Here is an 11,958-nt window from a genome sequence, read left to right as displayed (position 1 = left end):
CACACCTTATATATTAATATACTGTCTATACACACCTTATATATTAATATACTGTCTATACACACTGTATATATTAATATTCTGTCTATACACACCTTATATATTAATATACTGTCTATACACACCTTATATATTAATATACTGTCTATACACACCTTATATATTAATATACTGTCTATACACACCGTATATATTAATATACTGTCTATACACACCTTATATATTAATATACTGTCTATACACACCTCAGCATATAGATATTGCCATTCCTGACTTGGACCATGGCTCGTTCTCATATTTCTTCATTTTTATTTTGGGGGGGATTTTGTGTTTTGTATTGTTTGGTATTACTGCACGAACTAGAAACATAAGCATGTCACTGCATCTGCGATAATAGCTGCAAAGGATGTGCACGCCACCAATACAATTGGATTTGATTTACTAAGGCGCACCAAGAAGACGACGTACAACCAAACACGGAAGTAGTAATGCAGCTAGCTGATGTTAACTAACCAGTTTATTTATCGCACTTCAAAGCATTGTAGCTAGTTTCATACAGCTAATATCACCAGATATAACTTATGATAGGGTTATGGTAACGTGAATTATTATTCACTGGCTGGACTAGTTAAAGTATGGAACTGTGAAACGCAGGATTTCCGCCTCTGCCAGTTTAGGAGCTACAATACTAGCCAGTTGTAGCAGCGCGTTATCGTTAGATAACATTTCTCCCTCACAGCACAGCAAGAGACTGGAATAACTCTGGCACAACAACATATTCTTTTGAGATATTTGAAGCCCATTCACAATGCATGAGGTGAGAAGACAACCTCTTAACTTATTAGTTTGCTAATGTTAACTGGCTAGCTATATTAGCTAACTAACGCGTTTAGCTATGCAACTGCACTTGTCAGAGTTGAATAAGTCGATAAGTTGTCAGGACGGTCAGCTAGCTAGTTATCTAAAAAAAAAACACAAAAAAAACGTTATCAACCCTAACTAAGCTAGTTGTTAGGACTGTAAAACAAAGCTTAATTTACATTATGGATACATTTTGTGATGTGCTCTCTCACCTTTCTAATAGTTTGATGAACGCCAACAGTCAAAATGGCGGAGTCCTGGCTGTAACCATGGTGACCAGAGCAGCAGCCTCCAGGGTCTCGAGATGGTCCATAGATTTGACATTGTATTCAAAGAGGAGCCGGAAGGTGATGATCATGCACCTTGTGGTCAGAGTAATACTGGTGAGCGTGCAATGCCTTTCAATAGTTGTCCCATGTAGCTGGACACAAGAGAGAATAACCTGACAAAGACCCAAGGTTTTACGTCCCAAATGACAACCCTTTAGTGCAATTCGTTGATGCTGTATATAGGGAACAGAGTGCCATTTGGAACACATACTGCTTTTGTATCGTCAAGGGCATTAAAGGGTCAGCTGTAGCAGCAACCAGTGAGCAGACAGAGATTGGCTTTATTAGTTCATGCTGATAGTTCAATAAGATCCCACTTGAGAAAAAGCTCCACCTTGTCCTCTGAGAGGTCAGGTGGAATCATCCCCATACTGCTTTTGTATCGTCAAGGGCATTAAAGGGTCAGCTGTAGCAGCAACCAGTGAGCAGACAGAGATTGGCTTTATTAGTTCATGCTGATAGTTCAATAAGATCCCACTTGAGAAAAAGCTCCACCTTGTCCTCTGAGAGGTCAGGTGGAATCATCCCCATACTGCTTTTGTATCGTCAAGGGCATTAAAGGGTCAGCTGTAGCAGCAACCAGTGAGCAGACAGAGATTGGCTTTATTAGTTCATGCTGATAGTTCAATAAGATCCCACTTGAGAAAAAGCTCCACCTTGTCCTCTGAGAGGTCAGGTGGAATCATCCCCATACTGCTTAGACCAATCAGATCTCAACAAGTGTGTAGGGTCTGTTTGGAACTGGGCCTCTAATGTGGTTCCCACTGGAGCTAGACGGACCGGACTCTTCCTATTTCGCCACAGGAGAGAGTTGCAGCCGTCACTCTGACAGCGAGGAGGTTCTACCTCAGGAGAACCTAAACAATAGGACCAGTCCAAACACAAATCCAAGAAGAGACACACGGCTGCAGAGAGTGTGGAAAGGAGTTCCCTACCTCGTATAAACTACGCAGACACCAACAGATCCACCAAGGGGTGAAACCTTACCGATGTTCTGTATCCAGGAAGAACTTGAAGCTACACCAGGTAGTGCACACAGGAGAGAAACCTTACTCCTGCCCTGTCTGTGGCATGGGCTTGACTCCGCAGGAAGATGTGACTGCCCACACTGTAGAGAGAGAGAGAGAGAGAGAGTAATGACACTGAGGAGGAAGAGAAGGAAGAAGAGGAAGTAGGTGGATTGATACATTCTGAAGGAGAATTAGGTCATTTGGATTCTCTTCAGCTTGGTAAGTAGTGGTGAAAGGATGCTTTTAAACATAAAAGATAGAACCCAAAGGGCCCCTAAAGACTTTAGGATACATCCCAAAACGGTGCACTACTTTACCCTGTGATACACCCCTAATAGCCCCCTATTCCCTACGTAGTGCACTACTTTACCCTGTGATACATCCACAATGGCTCCCTATTCCCTACGTAGTGCACTACTTTACCCTGTGATACATCCACAATGGCTCCTTATTCCCTACGTAGTGCACTACTTTACCCTGTGATACATCCACAATGGCTCCCTATTCCCTACGTAGTGCACTACTTTACCCTGTGATACATCCACAATGGCCCCTATTCCCTACGTAGTGCACTACTTTACCCTGTGATACACCCCTAATGGCTCCCTATTCCCTACGTAGTGCACTACTTTACCCTGTGATACATCCCTAATGGCTCCCTGTGATACATATTCCCTATTCCTAGTGCACTACTTTACCCTGTGATACACCCCTAATGGCCCCTGTAGTGCACTACTTTTGATACACCCCTAAAGGGTTCTGGTCAATACTTTAGTCACATCCCTTAGGGAGTCTTTACCCTGGGATCCACAACTATTCAACCAATACTACCATAGTTATTGACCTATTTGCTCTATTAGTAAATCCATATTATTTTCCCCCACAGGAATGAGTCCTGCCTCCAGCCACGGCAGTGAGGAGACCACCTCTACATCAGGAGAACCTGAGCAACACCAGGAGAACCACGACACAGCCACGACGTCTCACCAGGAGACCATGCTCTATTAGTAAATCCATATTATTTTCCCCCACGACGTCTCACCAGGAGACTCATCAGACAGAAATATCGTCTCACCAGGAGACTCATCAGACAGCCACGCCGTCTCACCAGGAGACTCATCACACAGCCACGCCGTCTCACCGGGAGACTCATCAGTCTCACAGGAGACTCAAAACCGTCTCTCACCGACAGGAGTCTCACCAGGAGACTCATCACACAGAAACGCCGTCTCACCAGGAGACTCATCAGTCTCACCAGGAGACTCATCAGACAAAGACTCATCAGACAGCCACGACTCATCAGACAGCCACCGTCTCACCAGGAGACTCATCGTCTCAGGAGACTCATCAGACAGAAAAATCGTCTCACCGGGAGACTCATCAGTCTCACCGGGAGACTCATCAAAAATTCTCCGGGAGACTCTCAGAAAAACCAGGAGACTCATCAGACAGAAAAATCGTCTCTCCGGGAGACTCATCAGACAGAAAAATCGTCTCACCGGGAGACTCATCAGACAGAAAAATCGTCTCACCAGGAGACCCATCAGACAGAAAAATCGTCTCACCAGGAGACTCATCAGACAGCCACGTCGTCTCACCACTGCTGCTGTGCCTGTGGACAGGAGTTCCCTGGTGCCTATGACCTCATGCTACACCAGAGGACTCACTATATAAGGAGCAGGGTACCATGTGGGACACATACCATGACTGCACACCTGCAAACATCCGCTGTAAAGAGAGAGCGTGGTCACACTGAGGAGGAGGAGGAAGGAGAGGAAGTTGGTGGATTTATTAAACGTGAAGAAGCAGCTTCTTGGGATCCTCCTCAACTCGGTAAGGGGCTGGGATATGATGCTATTAAAGAACACAAAGGTTAGTCCTAAATGGCACCCTATCCCCTACATAGTGCACTACTTTTGACCAGAGCCCCCATAGGGAAAAGGGTGCCATTTGGGACACTATACTATACCAACATAGGGGTTGGGTTAAATGCGGAAGAGCCATTTCAGTTGAAGGCATTCAGTTGTACAACTGACTAGGTATCCCCCTTTCCCTTCCCTTTCCGTTTCCATAGTAATGGACCTACAAGGTAACTGAAATGATTTGCCAAAGGTTGACGGTGATCAGTCAGAATGGTGGTGTATTTATTGGTATCTTGTCCTCTACGGGGTGGATTGGACCTAACCCATGCCAGGAAAATGCTCCCCACGACATAACGGAGTAGCCACAATAATAATTTACTCAAGTGTTTCCTTTATTTTGGTAGTTACCTATAGGTCTAACAGAGCAGCCAGAATACTAATTTACTCAATGTTTCCTTTATTTTGGTAGTTACCTATAGGTCTAACAGAGCAGCCAGAATACTAATTTACTCAATGTTTCCTTTATTTTGGCAGTTACCTATAGGTCTAACAGAGCAGCCAGAATACTAATTTACTCAATGTTTCCTTTATTTTGGTAGTTACCTATAGGTCTAACAGAGCAGCCAGAATACTAATTTACTCAATGTTTCCTTTATTTTGGCAGTTACCTGTATATGCTCTATTAGTAAATCCATATTATTTTCCCCCACAGGAATGAGTCCTGCCTCTAGCCACGGCAGTGAGGAGACCACCTCTACATCAGGAGAACCTGAGCAACACCAGGAGAACCACGACACAGCCACGACGTCTCACCGCTGCTTTGGCTGTGGACAGGAGTTCCCTGCTGCCTACGACCTCGTGTTACACCAGAGGACACACATAGAGAGAGGCTTCTACAAGTCTGTCTGTGGAGAGCTGTTCTACCAGAAGGAGTTACTCAAAACACACCATCAGAAAGTTGACACAGGTGAAAAGCCACAGAGATCCTTTTAAAATAATGAGATTCTTGTGTGTGAGCAGCCAGGTAGGAAACCATGACAGCTAGAGTGTAGCCTAAGTGATCTGAGTGACTGAAAATATGGTTTATCACACTAAGTTTACCACAGCTCAACTTTAGTAATGTTGCATGTAAAACTCAACTACAGTACCAGTCAAAAGTTTGGACATACCTACTCATTCAAGGGTTTTTCTTTATTTTTACTATTTTCTACATTGTAGAATAATAGTAAAGACATCAAAACTATGAAGTAACACATATGGGATCATGTAGTAACCATAAAGTGTTAAAGAAATCAAAATATGTTTTATATTTGAGATTCTTCAAAGTAGCCAGCCACCCTTTGATTTGATGACAGTTTCTCTCAACCAGCTTCACCTGGAATGCTTATCCCGACAGTCTTGAAGGAGTTCCCACATATGCTGAATACTTGTTGGCTGCTTTTCCTTCACTCTGCGGTCCAACTCCTCCCAAACCATCTCAATTGGGTTGAGATCATCCAAGCAAGTCTCTTCTTATTGGTCCTTTAGTAGTGGTTTCTTTGCAGCAATTGGACCATGAAGGCCGGATTCACACAGTCTCCTCTGAACAGTTGATGTTGAGATGCATCTGTAACTTGAACTCTGTGAAGCATTTATTTGGGCTGCAATCTGAGGTTGTTAACTCTAATGAACTTATCCTCTGCAGCAGAGGTAACTCTGGGTCTTCCTTTCCCGTGGCGGTCCTCATGAGAGCCAGTTCACTTGAGAGCCAGTGCACTTGTAGAAACAGTCAAGGCAAAGTGTGGCTACTTTGAAGAATCTCAAATATAAAATATATTACGATTTTTTTGTATTTATTTTTTTTTTTTACACTTTTTGGTTACTACATGATTCCATATGTGTTATTTCATAGTTTTGATGTCTTTACTATTATTCTACAATGTAGACAATAGTAACAAATAAAGAAAAACCCTTGAACGAGTACATGTGTCCAAAATTTTGACTGGTACTGTACATTTTGACTGGTACTGTACATTGCAGACTGGTACTGTACATTTTGACTGGTACTGTACATTTTGACTGGTACTGTACATTTTGACTGGTACTGTACATTTTGACTGGTACTGTACATTGCATCAGCCAATGGTTGCGTGCCATGTCATCGACTGCACAGTCGGGCATCAGATTGCCGTATCATATGACGTGGTTTGATGATAATATTTATGTTCAACACCTATCCATGCGTCGTGAGGTCTGGCATGCGTCTGCAATGCAGTCAGCCTGGAATGTGACCAGTGATAACTCACATTTAAAAAACACCTTGGTCTTTTACTAGTAAACCGACCCATGCTGGCGTACTAAATAGTATGCGGAAATATATATATATTTTTAAAGTGTTATAGTATGTCTTCACTATTGATTATCAGCTGTGGTCAGACACGTGAGTTAGGAAAACACGCGTGAAATCTACTAGAACAAACGTGGAAATGAGTGTGCCGTTTTAAGTAGGTAGTAGACTAGTACGGGTATTCAGACATGGCCACTGTCTGTCTTTCTTTCCTGCATCAGGAATACCTGGACAACACCGGACGAATCCCAAAGCTAAGAAGTCTCACGACTGTGTAGTGTGTGGAAAACAACTATGGGAAGCAATGAAGCTGAAGAGGCACATGAGGACACACACAGGAGAGAAACCTCACGGCTGCTCTGTGTGCGGCAGAGGATTCACGCAGAAAGGAAATCTGAAAACACACATGAAAACACACAGAGGTGAGGAGAAACCTTAAATGACTGTCCCTGTAATAACTATGCATAGCAGTAACTATGGAAACGTTTGTCATCTGTCCCTGTAATAACTATGCATAGCAGTGGAAACTCATCTGTCCCAGTAATAATAACTATGGAGTAACTATGGAAACGTTTGTCATCTGTCCCAGTAATAATAACTATGCATAGCAGTAACTATGGAAACCTTTGTCATCTGTCCCAGTAATAATAACTATGCATAGCAGTAACTATGGAAACGTTTGTCATCTGTCCCTGTAATAACTATGCATAGCAGTAACTATGAAAACGTTTGTCAGCTTGAGTTAATTATGCAAAAAAATATACTTCAGACATTACACTTGAAATTTACACTTTAAAACAGTTTTATCCGATTAAAAAAAATATATATGTTGAGTAGTTCTGAAAAGATAAACATTTATGTCCTAGTAAGTGTTTGACCGCATTTCCATTGGACTTTCTTACTTCTTCACGAAGTACATGCTGATTTGACCGACTTCACACCATGTCTTCCACGCAGGGCTGAACCCCAAATTGTGGTCTGCTGGAGAGGCCAGTCCCTCGACATCAGGAGAACCTAAACAACACCAGAAGAACCACACAGCTAAGACATTTCAGAATTGCATAGAATGTGGGGAGATGTGCCGAACTCTACCAGCACTAAAAAAACACATGAAAACTCACACCAGTAAGAAGCCGTCTTACCAATGTTCCCTTTGCGGGGCGGAATTCACTGAGAAAGGGCAAATCCAAGAGCACCAGTTACAGCATGCTGGAGAGAAGCCGTACTCCTGCCCTGACTGTGGGAAATGTTTCGTCAATGAAAGCTACATTAAAATTCACCAGCGAACCCACACTGGAGAGAGACCCTACAGCTGCCTTGTGTGTGGAAATAGTTTCGTGAAAAAAGCATACTTAAAAAGTCATGTACTGACACACACTGGAGAGAAACCGTACCTTTGCTCCATCTGTGGGAAGGCATACAGTCGAGAAGGAACTTTCAAAATCCACCAGAGAGTTCACACGGGAGAGAAACCGTACCTGTGCACTGAATGTGGGAAGCGTTTCAGCTGTAGAGCGAACCTTTATTCGCACAACAAGAGACACGCTGGCAAACCCATAGGACCTAAACGTCAGTTAGGCAGACCGAAGCAACTGCCAAACTGACAACGGGACAAATTAACTTGTGTCGCGTCTCTCCTGATCACCAACAAAATAGTTATGTTCCATCTTGATTATGCATTTCTCATAAACGGACATAAAACAATACAATATTAAGCATCTGTGGACGTCTGAAAGACTGAAGATTTGTCAGCACCTGGACCTAAACGGCAGTTAGACAGACCCAAGCAGCTGCCAAACTGACAATGGGACAGGACAAATGAAGATATCTCAGCACCTGGACCTAAACAGCAGTTAGACAGACCCAAGCAGCTGCCAAACTGACAATGGGACAGGACAAATGAAGATATCTCAGCACCTGGACCTAAACGGCAGTTAGACAGACCCAAGCAGCTGCCAAACTGACAATGGGACAGGACAAATGAAGATATCTCAGCACCTGGACCTAAACAGCAGTTAGACAGACCCAATCAGCTGCCAAACTGACAATGGGACAGGACAAATGAAGATATCTCAGCACCTGGACCTAAACAGCAGTTAGACAGACCCAAGCAGCTGCCAAACTGACAATGGGACAGGACAAATGAAGATATCTCAGCACCTGGACCTAAACAGCAGTTAGACAGACCCAAGAAACTGCCATGGGGGAAACAGTGCTGGTTAAATTAACTTACGCAGTGACTTCATTTTGTCTAAGACATCACAGCAGAGTTGAAAAATATATGGCCCGTGGAAATCAAGAGAGTGGTGGTCTATAGAGAGAGGTGGTCTATAGAGAGAGGTGGTCCACAGAGAGAGGTGGTCTATAGAGAGAGGTGGTCTATGGTCCACAGAGAGAGGTGGTCCACAGAGAGAGATGGTCCACAGAGAGAGGTGGTCTATAGAGAGAGGTGGTCCACAGAGAGAGGTGGTCTACAGAGAGAGGTGGTCTATAGAGAGGTAGTCTATAGAGAGAGGTGGTCTATAGAGAGAGGTGGTCCACAGAGAGAGGTGGTCTACAGAGAGAGGTGGTCTACAGAGAGAGGTGGTCCACAGAGAGAGGTGGTCTACAGAGAGAGGTGGTCCACAGAGAGAGGTGGTCCACAGAGAGAGGTGGTCCATAGAGAGAGGTGGTCCACAGAGAGAGGTGGTCTACAGAGAGGGGTGGTCCAGAGAGAGGTGGTCTATAGAGAGAGGTGGTCTATAGAGAGAGGTGGTCTATAGAGAGGGAGGTGGTCTACAGAGAGAGGTGGTCTACAGAGAGAGGTGGTCTACAGAGAGAGGTGGTCCACAGAGAGAGGTGGTCCACAGAGAGGTGGTCTATAGAGAGAGGTGGTCCACAGAGAGAGGTGGTCCACAGAGAGAGGTGGTCCACAGAGAGAGGTGGTCCACAGAGAGAGGTGGTCTACAGAGAGAGGTGGTCTACAGAGAGAGGTGGTCTACAGAGAGAGGTGGTCTACAGAGAGAGGTGGTCCACAGAGAAAGGTGGTCCACAGAGAGAGGTGGTCTATAGAGAGAGGTGGTCTATAGAGAGAGGTGGTCCACAGAGAGAGGTGGTCCACAGAGAGAGATGGTCTATAGAGAGAGGTGGTCCACAGAGAGAGGTGGTCCACAGAGAGAGATGGTCCACAGAGGTGGTCCACAGAGAGAGGTGGTCTATAGAGAGAGGTGGTCTATAGAGAGAGGTGGTCTATAGAGGTGGTCCACAGAGAGAGAGAGAGGTGGTCTACAGAGAGAGGTGGTCATAGAGAGAGGTGGTGGGATTTACAGAAAGGTGGAAAAGATCTGGGATTTAAAGAAAAGATCTGTAATCGTTAGGAAACACCACATATATCAATGTTACAGGAGGGGGCTTAGAGTGGTGTTGTGGAGAGGAGTGGCTAACCAGCGTCAACAAAACCCGGAGCAAACTCGACGCCAGGGGACACAGTGAGGTGCGTTGCTGAGGCTGCGGATCTGACTGGCTCCCTCCAAGACCACGAATGCTTCCTCGGCTCTCAATACCATCTGTTCTGCCTCAACTCTCAGACCACCTTCATCCATCAGCCTCCATCCGTCAGCCTCCATCAGTCAGCTCCCATCCGTCAGCCTCCATCCGTCAGCTCCCATCCATCAGCTCCCATCCATCAGCCTCCATCCATCAGCTCCCATCCGTCAGCCTCCATCCGTCAGCTCCCATCCGTCAGCCTCCATCCGTCAGCCTCCATCCATCAGCTCCCATCCATCAGCTCCCATCCGTCAGCCTCCATCCGTCAGCCTCCATCCGTCAGCTCCCATCCATCAGCCTCCATCCGTCAGTCTCCATCCATCAGCTCCCATCCATCAGCCTCCATCCGTCAGCTCCCATCCGTCAGCCCCCATCCGTCAGTCTCCATCCATCAGCTCCCATCCATCAGCCTCCATCCGTCAGCTCCCATCCGTCAGCTCCCATCCGTCAGCTCCCATCCGTCAGCCTCCATCCGTCAGCTCCCATCCGTCAGCCTCCATCCATCAGCTCCCATCCATCAGCCTCCATCCGTAAGCTCCCATCCATCAGCCTCCATCCGTCAGCCTCCATCCATCAGCTCCCATCCGTCAGCTCCCATCCGTCAGCCTCCATCCGTCAGCCTCCATCCGTCAGCCCCCATCCGTCAGCCTCCATCCATCATCCTCCATCCGTCAGCTCCCATCCGTCAGCTCCCATCCGTCAGCCCCCATCCGTCAGCCCCCATCCGTCAGCCTCCATCCATCATCCTCCATCCATCAGCTCCCATCCGTCAGCTCCCATCCGTCAGCCTCCATCCATCATCCTCCATCCGTCAGCTCCCATCCATCATCCTCCATCCGTCAGCTCCCATCCGTCATCCTCCATCCGTCAGCCTCCATCCATCATCCTCCATCCATCAGCCTCCATCCATCAGCCTCCATCCATAATCCTCCATCCGTCAGCTCCCATCCGTCATCCTCCATCCATCAGCTCCCATCCGTCAGCTCCCATCCGTCAGCTCCCATCCGCCTCAGCCTCCATCCGTCAGCCTCCATCCATCAGCTCCCATCCATCAGCCTCCATCCATCAGCCTCCATCCATCAGCCTCCATCCGTCAGCCTCCATCCGTCAGCCTCCATCCATCAGCCTCCATCCATCAGCCTCCATCCATCAGCCTCCCATCCATCAGCCTCCATCCGTCAGCCTCCATCCATCAGCTCCCATCCATCAGCCTCCATCCATCAGCCTCCATCCATCAGCTCCCATCCGTCAGCCTCCATCCATCAGCCTCCATCCATCCATCAGCCTCCATCCATCAGCCTCCATCCATCCTCCATCCGTCAGCCTCCATCCGTCAGCCTCCATCCGTCAGCCCCCATCCGTCAGCCTCCATCCGTCAGCCTCCATCCGTGTAGATTTGTATGTTTTTTGGGGGGTTCAAACTTGTATGTGCTGATATTGAGTTTTTAGCTGCCAAGTTTTATTGGTATGTAACTGTTATGAAAGTTGTCAATTTGTTTTGGTATTTAAACGCCACTTTAAACGTGTACATGACGCTGCAACAACATTTCCCCATGGGGACAATAAAGTCTGTAAAGTAAAGTAGGGTCTACATGTTATAATAACAGAGTGGTGAGGAGGAGCACCACCTACATGTTATAATAACAGAGTGATGAGGAGGAGCACCACCTACATGTTATAATAACAGAGTGATGAGGAGGAGCTCCACCTACATGTTATAATAACAGAGTGGTGAGGAGGAGCTCCACCTACATGTTATAATAACAGAGTGGTGACACATGAGCTCCACCTACATGAGGGATGAGGAGGAGCTCCACCTACATGTTATAATAACAGAGTGATGAGGAGGAGCTCCACCTACATGTTATAATAACAGAGTGATGAGGAGGAGCTCCACCTACATGTTATAATAACAGAGTGATGAGGAGGAGCTCCACCTACATGTTATAATAACAGAGTGATGAGGAGGAGCTCATGTTATAATAACAGCTCCCTACATGTTATAATAACAGAGTGATGAGGAGGAGCTCCACCTACATGTTATA

The 11,958-nt window shown here is 46.1% G+C and overlaps 2 protein-coding genes across 2 annotated transcripts; both read left to right on the top strand.

The window, feature by feature from the left end:
* Positions 1 to 458: 458 nt before the first annotated feature.
* On the top strand, positions 459 to 8,845 carry LOC124025680 (oocyte zinc finger protein XlCOF6-like). The gene is made up of 8 exons (XM_046339022.1): positions 459 to 817; positions 1,085 to 1,244; positions 3,087 to 3,198; positions 3,246 to 4,033; positions 4,775 to 5,029; positions 6,610 to 6,810; positions 7,346 to 8,762; positions 8,821 to 8,845. The coding sequence occupies exons 1-7, from the start codon at positions 809 to 811 to the stop codon at positions 7,990 to 7,992; spliced, it is 2,172 nt and encodes a 723-aa protein (XP_046194978.1). The 5' UTR covers positions 459 to 808; the 3' UTR covers positions 7,993 to 8,762; positions 8,821 to 8,845.
* A 1,063-nt stretch (positions 8,846 to 9,908) lies between these two features.
* LOC124025674 (splicing factor 3A subunit 2-like) lies at positions 9,909 to 11,019 on the top strand (the record flags this gene model as incomplete). The annotated part of the gene is made up of 1 exon (XM_046339014.1): positions 9,909 to 11,019. A coding segment is annotated over exon 1 (1,111 nt), but the record flags the coding sequence as incomplete, so codon positions are not given.
* Between the last annotated feature and the right edge of the window lie 939 nt (positions 11,020 to 11,958).

Source organism: Oncorhynchus gorbuscha, unplaced genomic scaffold, assembly GCF_021184085.1.
Source record: "Oncorhynchus gorbuscha isolate QuinsamMale2020 ecotype Even-year unplaced genomic scaffold, OgorEven_v1.0 Un_scaffold_2341, whole genome shotgun sequence".
NCBI classification, from domain to species: Eukaryota; Metazoa; Chordata; class Actinopteri; order Salmoniformes; family Salmonidae; genus Oncorhynchus; species Oncorhynchus gorbuscha.
This window is presented reverse-complemented; position numbering and strand designations above follow the sequence as displayed.